This window comes from Pleurodeles waltl, chromosome 7 (genome assembly GCF_031143425.1).
Source record: "Pleurodeles waltl isolate 20211129_DDA chromosome 7, aPleWal1.hap1.20221129, whole genome shotgun sequence".
NCBI classification, from domain to species: domain Eukaryota; kingdom Metazoa; phylum Chordata; class Amphibia; order Caudata; family Salamandridae; genus Pleurodeles; species Pleurodeles waltl.
In genome coordinates, this window is record NC_090446.1 from 1,417,876,834 (window position 1) to 1,417,889,388 (window position 12,555).

Genomic DNA, 12,555 nt, shown 5'->3' on the forward strand with positions numbered 1-12,555 from the left:
TAGTGCAAACACTGTAGAATGCAATAGGATAAAATAGGCCTAGGGGCAACACAAACCATATACTAAGAAAATGGAATGCGAACCACAAGTAGATCCCTAGGCTAGTGTAGTGTGTAGAGGGTTGCTGGGAGTGTAAGAAAACATTGAGGGTGTCCAAGATACCTCACCCCAAGACCCTGGAAAGTAGGAGTAAAGTACTACTATTTCCCCAGAAACACACTAAAGTTGTGATAGAGGATTTTGCAAAGACCACAACAGACTGCAAAGCACTGAGACAGATTCCTATACCTGAGGCCCTGCAAAGGAAGGGGACCAAGTCCAAGGGTCGTGAAAGTGTCCAGGGGGGGCAGGAGCCCACTAAACCCCGGATGAAGGTACAAAATGTCTGCCTCCTGATGGAAGAATCTGAAGATTCTGCAACAACAAAAGGGGCTAGGAACTTCTCCTTTATGCAGAAGATGCCCAATAGAGAGCTGGAGGATGCAGAGTTGTTTCCTTGGCAAAATACCACAAACAAGCCTTGCTAGCTGCAAGAGATGCAGTTAAAGAAAAAGGGTGCTGCCCGGTCCCAGGAAGGACCAGGATGTCGCCACTTGGGAGAGGAGACAGAGGGGGCCCTCAGCAACATAGAGAGCGCACTCACAAGAAGGTAGCACCTGTAGAAGTCCTTAAACCTGGGTTCAAGAAGTCTGAACACAGCAGTCATTTCAACACTGCAAAAGAGGGTCCCATGAAGCCGGAGATCAACTCAGGGAGTTGAGCAATGCAGGACAGAGTGCTGGGGACCTAGGCTTGGCTGTGCATGAAGGAATTTGTGGGAATGTGCACAGAAGCCCTAGCAGCAGCAGTTCACTCAGCACACAGGATTACTGTCTGGAGAGGGGAGGCAAGGACTTACCTCCTCCAAGTTTGAATAGTCTGACCACTGGACAGTCTGGGTCAGTTGGATCCACCACCTATGTTCCTGGGGCCACGCTCATCAGGATGAGAGGGTCTCAGAGTACTGGTGATGCTGATGTTTGGTGCCTGCTGAAGCAGGGGAAAGATTCAGCCGACCCATGGGAGATTTCTTCGTGGCTTTCAGTGCAGGATGAAGGCAGGCAGCCCCCAAAGCATGCACCACCAGGAAACAGTTGAGAAATTCGGCAGGATTAGACGCTACGATGTTGCTGGTAGTCTTCTTGCTACTTTGTTGCAGGCGTCCTGGAGCAGTCAGCGGTATATCCTTGGCAGAAGTAAAAGACAGAGGTCCAGAGGAACTCTGGTGAATTCTTGCAAGTCGTTTTCTGAGGAAAAGCCCACGGGAGAGACCATAAATAGCCCTCAGAGGAGGTTTGGCCACCTAGTCAGGTAAGCACCTATTAGGAGGGGTCTCTGACATCACCTGCTGGTACTGGCCTCTCAGTGGCCTCCAGAGTGCCCTCACACCTCTGGATCCAAGATGGCAGAGGTCTGGGACGCACTGGAGGAGCTCTGGGCACCACCCCTGGGGTGGTGATGGACAGGGGAGTTGTCACTCCCCTTTCCTTTGTCCAGTTTTGCGCCAGAGCAGGTACTGGGGGTTCCCTGAACGGGTGTAGACTGGCTTATGAAAAGAGGGCACCATCTGTGCCCTTCAAAGCATTTCCAGAGGCTGGGAGAGGCTACCCCTCCCCAGACTTTAACACCTATTTCCAAAGTGAGAGGGTGTAACACCCTCTCTCAGAGTAAATTCTTTGTTCTACCTTCCTGGGACTGGGCTGCCCAAACCCTAGGAGTGCAGAACCCTGTCTGTAGGGTGGCAGCAGCGGTAGCTGCAGAGAAAACCCCAGAGATCTGTTTTGGCAGTACTAGGGGTCCATAGTGGAGCCCCAGGGATGTATGGGATTGGCACCCCAATACCAGATGTGGCACAGGGGACAATTCCATGATCTTAGACATGTTACATGGCCATATTCGGAGTTACCATTGTGAAGCTACATATAGGTATTGACCTATATGTAGTGCACGAGTATAAGGGTATCTCCGCACTTACAAAGTCTGGGGAAATGGCCCTGAACTATGTGGGGGCACCTTTGCTAGTGCAAGGGTGCCCTCACACTTAGTAACTTTGCACCTAACCTTCAGCAAGTGAAGACTAGACATATAGGTGACTTATAAGTCACCTAAGTGCAGTGGAAATGGCTGTGAAATAACGTGGGCGTTATTTCACTCAGGCTGCAGTGGCAGACATATGTAAGATTTGCCTGAGCTCCCTATGGGTGGAAAAGAAATGCTGCAGCCCATAGGGATCTCCTGGAACCCCAATACCCTGGGTACCTAGGTACCATATACTAGGGAATTATAAGGGTGTTCCAGTGTGCCAATTAGAATTGATAAAAATTGTCACTAGCCTATAGTGGCAATTTTAAAGGCAGAGAGAGAGCATAAGCACTGAAGTTCTGGTTAGCAGAGCCTCAGTGACACAGTTAGTCACTACACAGGTATTCACATCCAGGCCATAAACTATGAGCACTGGGGTCCTGGCTAGCAGGATCCTAGTGAGACAGGCAAAAACAAACTTACATACATGTAAAAATGGGGGTAACATGCCAGGCAAGATGGTACTTTCCTACAGCCTGTCCTCACACAAAGCAGTCTCCAACCCCCTGGAGTGTGTCTAGGGCCAGGATAGGAAAGGCAAGGCCTTGTGCACTACAAAGACTTCTCTTTGAAGACTGTGGCCAGGGCACTCATGGGGATCATTACTCATTTGGGTTTCCCCAAGGAGGTGTTATCTGACAGAGGCACCAATTTCATGTAATTGTAAACACAAGCCATGTGAAAGCTGTGTGATGTTACCTACAAGTTCACCACACCTTACCACCCCCAAAGCAATGTGCTGGTTGAAAGGCTGAACTGTACCCTGAAGGGCATGATTATGGATTCCTAGAACCCATTCTGCATAAGTGGAATGTCCTGTTACCATGCCTGTTGTTCACCAGCATGGAGGTACCCTGGAAGGGAGTTGGCTTCAGTCTTTTTGAACGTCTATATGGGCACCCTATGAGAGAGCCTCTTAGTTCAGTGAAGGAGGGATGGGAGCAAGCTCCTAAAAAGCCACCCAGGATGTATTCAGTTACATGTTGGCCTTCAGGAACCAGCCAGCCCCCTTTCAGAAACTCGCCCAGGAGAATCTGTAAGCTAGCAAGGAGGACATAAACTCTGGTATGACCAGAATACCACTCTGGAAGAGTTTAAGTCTGGCCAGACAGTGTGGGTGTTGGCCCCAGTAGAGCCCCATACTCTCCAAGACCATTTGAGCAATGTCACTTACCTGGTGGACAAGCAGGCTCCTAAGAACCCTTTGAGGGTCCTGCACATGTAGCTGCACTTTGAGAAGTCTAAGTTGACCATGCTCTTGGTCATGGATGATGGGATAGAGGAGGAGAGTAAACCTCTTCCTGACCTCCTGTCTTCCAAAGAGCAGGCTGCGTCAGTGGAGGTTGTGAACCTCTTTCCTACACTAACACTAGAGCTGCATAGGGACTTTCACCAGTTACTGGTACAGTTCGCCTCTATGTTTTTTCACTCACCCCTGAAGTCACCCAATGGTGTAGTCATGACATTGACACTGGGGACAGCATACCTGTTCAGCACAAGTCTTACAGGGTAACTGGAACAGCATCAAAGTGGAAATCTGTTAGGTGCTGGAGTTAGGGGCGATTGAGCACTCCAACAGTCATTGGTCCAGCACAGTGGTTCAGGTCCCCAAAGCTGCTCCACTAGGTTTCACACCCAAATTGAGGTTCTGTGTTGGCTACGGTGCTCAGCACCATCACTAAGATTGACACACACCTCATCCCCCAAGCTGATGAGCTCATTGACCGGTTGGGAGCTGCCAAGTTCCTCAACACATTTGATCTAACGTCTGGGTACTGGCAGATTGCCTTAACCGAGGCTGCAAAGCAGAGGTTGGTGTTCTCAACAGTAGAGGGGCATTACCAGTTCCATGTTATGCCCTTTGGGTTGCAGAATGCCCCTGCCACATTCCAGAGGCTGGTCAACCCGGTCCTGGCTGGATTGGAGAACTTCAGTGCAGCATATCTGGCCGACATTGCTGTCTTCAGCCCTGGCAGGGAGGACCACTTCTACAACCTCAAGGAACTGTTTAGGGCTCTGCAGGGTGCAGGCCTCACTATCAAGGCCAGTAAGTGCCTCATAGGGCATGGGTCCGTGGTGTAGATTGTGCCCCTACAAGCCCTGATTTATACCATTCTGGCTTGGGCACCCGTAAGACCCAGACAGAAGTAAGAGCCCTTTTAGGTCTCACCGGGTACTACAGTAGATTCATCAAGGTGTATGGCACCATTGTTGCTCCCTTGATAGAGCTGAATATTCCAAGAAGCAGCCCCATCAGGTGATCTTGACAAAGGCATGCCAGACCACGTTTGACACCCTGAAGGAGGCCATGGGCACAGCTCCTGCGTTCAAGGCTCCCGACTTCTCCAAGGAATTTGTGGTGTAGACAGATGCCTCAGAACATGGTGTGGGAACTGTGCTTTTACAGCTAAATGAAGAGGGCCTAGATCAACCTGTAGCCTTCATTAGTAGGAGGTTTCTTTACCCAGAACAGAGGTGGAGCACAATAGAAGAGTAAGCTTTTGCTGTGGTCTGGATGCTGAAGAATCTAGGGCCGTACTTGCTTGGGACTCACTTCTGGGTTCAGACAGACCACAGTCCCCTCAGGTGGTCAATGCAGATGAGGGGTCAGAATCCTACACTGTTGAGGTGGTCCATCTCCCTACAGGGAATGGACTGTATGGTGGAACACTACCCTGGCACAGAACACGCCAATGCTGATGATCTGTCCAGGTTCTTCCACCTTAGTGATGAGAACTCCCAATAAGTTTGGCAGCTCTCCCCACTTTCAGCTGGGGGGAGACATGTTAGAACTGTCAGCTTTTGGCGTGGTTTGCCCTGTCTTTTTCACTTCTGACCTCCTGTTTTTGATGTTGTGCTGAATCTCGTTTTTGCTGGCTTTAGGTCTCTTGGCACTTTACTACTGCAGACCAGTGCTAAAGTACATGTGCTTCATGTCTAAAACAGTAAAGTTGCTTCTCCATGATTGGCATATTTGATTTACTAGTAAGCCCCTGCTGCAGTGGTAGTCCCACCCACTACATTAACCTTCCAAACATGTCTCAGACTTGCCATTGCAGCACCTGTGTGTGCAGTTTTAGCTGCTATTTCAACCCTGTAAGTGTACCTACTTACAAGGCTCAGACCTTCCTTTTTATTACATGTAAGTCACCCATAAGGTAGGCCCTGGTTAACCCCAAGGACAGGGTGCAGTCTATTTAAATAGTTGAAAATGTACTTTCAAGTTTAAAATGTCCATGTAGGGAAATTAGTTTTTTCGTTATGCAAGGACTATCTCTCCCATAGGCTAACATTGGGGTGTAATTTCCAACCAGGAATCGATAGAAAAATGGAGTTTGGTGTTTCTGGACTTTAAAAATACATCTTTTAGTAAAGTTGTTTTTCAAATTGCAGGTCTGAAAATGGCACTTTTAGAAAGATGGCATTTTCTTACTTTTAATATTCAGTGTCTTAGTCCTTTCTCTGAATACGCGTGTGGGTTTAGGTGACAGCTACATTTGTGCATTCTCCCCAGACAGCCTCAAATAGGAAGTGCTGTGTGTGAAAGGAGATACATCTCCATTCATCTGAATACTGATAGTCGTCCTGGATAAGGAGAGAGAAAGGCAGCTCACACTTACATCTAAATAGACTGAGCCCTAACCTCTCTTACTCCCTATTGGTAGTCTGGAGCCAGGGCTGGGTTGAAAGGTAACCTTCTGCACTTCAGAGAATTCTTTTCAGTTACCCCTACATCAAAGGCCATTTTGGGTGCAAGTACTGGGACTGTGATACCACATACTCAGAACACTTCTGGACTGAGCACATTCTACCAGGAAGAAGGACTGCTGTGCTGCCAAGAGGGACTGTCAAGTTGCTGTTCGTTTTGCAGAGTCAGAAGACTGGATTTAACTCACTACATTCTGCAATCTCAAGTTTCTGACGTCTCAGGGACATCAGACTTCACCTGCATCTTGCTACCAGCACCTGACCTTCTCTGCTATGAGTCCTGCATGCCAAGTGGTGCCAAATCAAGTCTTGGGCCCTTCGAGGTGAGTTACAACCCAGCCCCAGCTTGGCCGACGCAGCATCGGTTCATCGGAACATATACTCATTGCTTTTGAACATCAACGCATCAACAATTTTACCCGAAAAGGAAACAATGCATCACCTGCAAGCGCAACACATCCCCTCCTTGGAGCAATGCATTGCTACCACGCATCAATGCATCCAAGGTACTGTCAGAGAGTCTGCGTGACTTCTGTACCTGGCCTGCACTCCTTCATGGTTGGGCTGAACTTTTTGATTTGCCAGAGTCCAGAGTGACAATAGCCCCTGTTGGAACTATTGTCTTCTAAGCACTGCATTTTGTTTTAATCTTTCAAAATTCATAACTTGACTTGTGCATGTTGGATGTTTGTCAATTTCGTCTGCTTGACTCAAATAAATATTGGCTAATTTATTTAACTGGTGTGGAGTCCATTTGTGGTTTTCTATTGTGGTACTGTGTGTGTGTGCACAAATACTTTACACATTGCCTCTTTAGTTTAGCCTGACTGCTCAGTGCTAAGCTACCAGAGGTTGAGCACAGGTAAACTTTTAGAGTGTATCTGACTTACCCTGACTAGGACTGTGGTCCCTACATGGAGAGAGTGCAAACCTCTGCAAACTAGAGACCCAATTTTTAACACTCCATTAACTAGAAGTGTAGTTTGCTTTGCATGCAGTAAGGGCAACTTTTACATGCATGAACATAAGAGTTGACAGCCCGCAGACATAGTGCAACAGTTCAACAGAGCCCCCATGTTTTCCTAAAGACACCTCTTTAACACTTACACACACATTTTAGAGAGGTCTATGAGGTCTGAAATAATGAATCTCCTAACACTGAAGCCCGTATTTGTAATTGTTTTCACACAGCACAACGCAGCAAGCCACGTTGCTGTGCTATGTTGCATGAAAGGGAAAGGGCAGGAATGCACCATATTTAACAGCATACTGTGCATTTTTGTCCTTTCCTAGCGCTGGCACACTTCAGGCAGCTTAGTGCCAATGCAGACACCTCTGCATCATGGTGCATGGGTAACCACATTGAAGGCTGTTTTTGTGCCATAAAGGACACTTTCCGCCACAAAAAGAATCCTGAGAGGCATTTTTCTCTGTGTGTGCAGCAGAATGCAGTGCACACAGGAAAAGGAAAAATGAGGAGAAAAAAAGATACTTCTCATTGCTATGCCTCCACTGGGGAGGCAAGTCCACCACTATTGGCAAATCTTCGAATACGCCAAAATTCATGGGTTGATGCATGGGAACACCCACACTCTACCCATGGAATCCCTCCCTGGGACAGACTAAAGCAAGGCAGCAATTTGCTCTGTCTTTAGTTACTCAAGATGTCCTAATAATGCTGTACAGGGCCATGAAAGGTGGTCCTGCGTGGCTTGATGAATCTCACCTAGGTTTGAGTCTCCCTTACACCACCTTGTGTGGCATAAGGCTGAACAAAACCTTGATAAATCAGGGCTTCAATGTCTTGCCTCGCAGCCTGTTCTTTGGAAGGGGGGCCTGGGTTCTATCACATGGACATGTCGTCTGTGACACAAACTGCTCTGTGGGAACTAAATGGGCATGGTTGTCCTATAGGCACTCATTGAGCGTGTCTTCCACTGTCTTTTGAGAAAATACAACATGGATATGGACATGGATGAGCAACCCAAATATAAGGGGGAGGCTCTCTTTGAGTTGTGCATCTGTTACATGTGTGGTAACACATCTCATGGTATAACATAGGCCACAATGGACCTCCTTTAAAACCAGTCTGCTCCTCTGCAGTAAGACCAGCTCTTAGAAATGCTTGCAGGGTGAGGGCGGGTCCTATAGTCTGACCTATGGTGTTTAACAGTCCAGACTTCATCAAACAACAATGAGGCGCCATTTTTATTCATCACTTACTTTAACTCATACAGTGCAGTTACTATATATTATCGTTATTCTTGCTTATTCTCCTGTTAAAAATAGTGTGTACCATGGTCTCACTGTCTGAATTTTGTGCTCACTTCCAGGGTGACTCTGGAGGACCTCTGGTCTGCAAAGATCAACTTGCAGGGATTGTTTCCTGGGGACATTTACCATGTGGTGCCCCAGGAAAGCCCGGAGTATACACCAAAATCTGCAAATATGTGGAATGGATTAATGAAAAAATAGCTGGAACCTGTGGAAAATAGCAGCGCCATCTTGTTTGTCTCATTTCTGGCTCTAACCTCAGAGTTCATCCTGGAAAGTCAATAAAATTGTTGTTAAATAATGACCTATCGAGTTATTTTTTTGGTCTACGTTTTGTGAAGTACTAACACGTACAAAGCATAATCTCGACATACTCGATATAATCTCTGCCAATCATGTTTGATTCTGGTATGTATTGTGGCAAAAGGAAGCCATGTTTAACATACAAAAATGTAAGGGACTTGGGGCCAGGTGTAGGAAATTCCAGCTTTGTGACTCGCAAATTGCAAGTCTGAGCGACTCGCAATTTGCGAGTCGCAAAGCCGGATGCAGGATGGTGTCTCTGACACCATCTGTGAGTCGCAAGGGGGTCGCAAAGGCCCACCTCATTAATGTTAATGAGGTGGTTCGCAATTTGCGACCCCCTTGTGAGTCTCAGCACTCACAGGGATGGTGGCCTGCTGGAGACAGCAGACCACTATGGCCCTAATTCTGAGTCTGACGGGCGGCGGAGGCCGCCCGCCAGACTTCCCCCCTCCGAAATACCGCTCCGCGGTCGAAAGACCGCAGAGGGTATTCCGAGTTTTCCCCTGGGCTGGCGGGCGGTCTTCGCAAGACCGCCCGCCAGCCCAGGGGAAAACTCCCTTCCCACGATGACGCCGGCTCGTAATAGAGCCGGCGGAGTGGGAAGGTGCGACGGGTGCAGTTGCACCCGTCGCGTATTTCAGTGTCTGCTTTGCAGACACTGAAATACTTTTAGGGGCCCTCTTACGGGGGCCCCTGCCGTGCCCATGCCATAGGCATGGGCACGGCAGGGGCCCCCAGGGGCCCCGCGACTCCCCCTCCCGCCATCCGGTTCCCGGCGGGAGAACCGCCAGGAACTGGATGGCGGGAGGGGGAGTCGGAATCCTCCATGGCTGCGGAGCGCGCTCCGCAGCCATGGAGGATTCCTACGAGCGGCGGAAAGTCAGCGGGAGACCGCTGGCTTTCCGCGTCTGACCGCGGCTAAACCGCCGCGGTCAGAATGCTCGTAGGAGCACCGCCAGCCTGTTGGCGGTGCTCCCGTGGTCGGTGGCCCTGGCGGCCACCGACCGCCAGGGTCGGAATGACCCGCTATGTCTGTGACTGCTTTTAAATAAAACAGTTTTTGTTTTTTTGTAATGCAGCCCGTTTTCCTTAAAGGAAAATGAGATGCATTACAAACGAATAAATGAAACGTGTGAGTTTCATTTTTTCAGAGCAGGCAGTGGTCCATAGGACCACTGCCTGCTCTGAAAAAATGTTTTCAGGGCCATTCACAAAGGAGAAGGGGTCCCCTGGGGACCCTTTCCCTTTTGCAAATGGGTTACCACCAGTGTGACACTGGTGGTAACTGCGTATTGCTTTGCGACCGCGTTCGCGGTCCCAAAGCAATTCTGCATTGCGATGCGACACGCAAATAGGAAGGGGAACACCCCTTCCTATTTGCGACTCGCATTCCCATTTTGCGAGTCGGTAACCAGGTTACCGACTCACAAAATGGGAAGGGGCATCGCAATGTGGCTTTTGCGCCTCGCAAACAGCAATTTGCGCTGTTTGCGAGGTGCAAAAGCCTTGCTACATCTGGCCCTTGATTCTCTGCATTATGTATGAACATTTAAACTTTAAGACCCATGTTAACTAAGATTTTATGTTATGTTTAGTTACCTTTTTAACGCAGGCCCAATACAAAATCCAGGTTGGTATTCACAAACCAACGCAAATGGTGAGTTGGATTATTTTGTAACCAATATTAATGCAATATAGCTCATAACATTACTTTGAGTAAAGGAAGCGTTCCATGAGTGGTGCATGGGCCTTTCAGTGCATCCAGGTTGGTATTAACAAACCAACGCAAATGGCGAGTTGGATTATTTTGTAACAAATATTAATGCAATGTAGCTCATAGGATTACTTTGAGTAAGGGAAGCGTTACATGAGTGGTGCATGGGCCTTTTGGTGCATCCAGGTTGGTATCAACAAACCAACGCAAATGGCGAGTTGGATTATTTTGCAACCAAAATGAATGCAATGCAGCTCATTGCATTACTTTGAGTGAAGGAAGCGTTCCATGAGTGGTGCATGGGCCTTTCGGTGCATCCACACATGAGCTGTGATGCAAATCGATATCTACAAAGACTTGTAGCCATGGATTTGTGCCAAAATCCTGCACCTCCCTAAAGCAGGCATAACCAGGAGAAATGTTTTCACTTCTCCATTCCTTTTTCTTTTTTGCATGTATGCTGCATTTTAAAGCACATGTACAAAGAGGAAATTGACTTTCATCATACTTTTTCTGCAGGAAGGGACCCACCATTCCTGCACAAAAACTATTCTGACCACAGCAAAGATACCCTAGCACTATGGGGCAAATGTGCCTGCATTAGAGCACGGCTGAAGTAGGTTTGCCAGCTCACTACTACTTCTTTGTAGATATGGTGCAGTTCTGCTCTCTCCAGTTGATGCAATACAGTGCAGCAACTTTGCTTGCTGCCCTGTATTTCATCAAAGGTTTGTAAATCTGGGCATGGAATTCCAGAAACTACATTCATACGACAGGAACATTTTATGACAGTTGAAAAAGATCTGTAGGAGTTGAAGTGCTAAAATATACTCATAACGTTGAATCTGTTGTACTAATGCTAGCACCTTCCACCAGTTCACGCTGATAAACCTTTGGGCATTTGTGCACTTTATAAATACCAAAATCAAAATCAAAATCAAATCAAACCTTAACCCTGATGACATCACAATAAGTGATATTATGGAAGCTGCATTATAACGGCATGGTTAACACACATAAAGGTCTATTTTAGAAACCTTCTATATCATTCTGATGACTTGATCTTTGAAAGTTCTGGGACACAACACTTGCTCTGAATCGTTGTAAACAAGTGAAGTGACAAAACCAGGCCTCTAATTGGGTTTTTTTTCCCTTGAATTGCGTGTTGTAAATATTGCTTTTTGCAGAAATATGCCCCTAGTATGCCATTGCCTGTATTTTACCATGGGTGTCCATTATGTCACAAATTACCTTCAGTGTGCCAGTACTTTGTCCCAGGTGTCTGCTATGCTAAGAAATGCCTCAAGAATACCAGCACGAGTATTTTACAATGAATTGATGCCTCCTAACAAAGCAAGTCCAAGAGATGTTAAATAATATATGGACAAGGATGGGCTTCATCACAAGCACATAGACACTTTTACCTCATGTTTTGTGAGGTGGTTCCCCTGTCTCTATGAGATATGAACCCAGACAAAAAGCACTGAGAAGCCCCTTGGAATTCAGGTGGCTTATAGTTGGTAAGTTATGACTATGCTAAATGTCTTAGCTACATAATGAAGACCAGAGAGAGAGAGTTAATGTGCTGCCAGGTTATCAGTGTTTGTATTGGCTTTCTTTAGGACAGTAGCAATGATTGTTTAGTGAAAGCTGTGAGGATGATTTGTGTGCATGGAAACAAAGGTTAATAACTTTAGAATTGCAATTGCCCCAGGATTAGCAAATATCTTGATAGAAGACAGGATACTGCTTTATTGCTGATACCAAGTTTGTCATGTGGCACGACCTCACATCATGAAATAGGATTAGAAAATGGAATGAGGAGACAGCCCTAAGGCTTGTGTGGCCGATGTGACAATTTCGACCCTTAGGATGTTTATTTCAACAGTGAAGAATTATGCTAGTTTGTCATAGCATACCTTTGAGGGGGCTAGATGGTAAATGAGCTTAAAGTCACCTTTTAATTGCCTTTTAATAGTAGGACATGCATTTTTAAGTGCTGGTAGGTAAAAACACTTCCATTTGTTTTTCAATATTGCAGGCATTACCATAGGTTGAACATATGGTTGTCTTGTTGCATTTACTTTTGATTGGGAACAGGTAGGAAAGTAATTTTTGATATCTGATGAATTGTAATTTAAAATCCTCTTTAAAGGTAAAGTCAGATTTTAAGTCATAATTTTGAAAATGCTACTTTTAGAAAGTTGGCATTTTCCTGTCCTAACTATTTCGTTCTTTCAGCCTGTTCCTGGGTTACGTGGCTAGGTGTAGTTGGCAATTTGCCTCTGAGTACTCCTCCAAGACAGCATCACAAAGGAGTGTCCGGGTGCTGGATGGGCCATCTCTGACTTTATTGGGGGAGGTCAGGGCTGTCGCCCACCACACTTACACTTCAAGGGCACTGACTCAGCACACTCATAGGACATAACACC

The 12,555-nt window shown here is 46.8% G+C and overlaps 1 protein-coding gene across 1 annotated transcript in view; it reads left to right on the plus strand.

Moving 5' to 3' along the window:
- LOC138247416 (trypsin-like) overlaps positions 1-8,407 on the plus strand; it is a 76,258-nt gene extending 67,851 nt beyond the window's left edge. The window contains exon 5 of the mRNA XM_069202052.1: positions 8,163-8,407. Within this exon, the coding sequence (XP_069058153.1) occupies positions 8,163-8,324 (162 nt within the window). The 3' untranslated portion in view covers positions 8,325-8,407. The remainder of the gene's footprint in view (positions 1-8,162) is intronic.
- Positions 8,408-12,555: the final 4,148 nt, after the last annotated feature.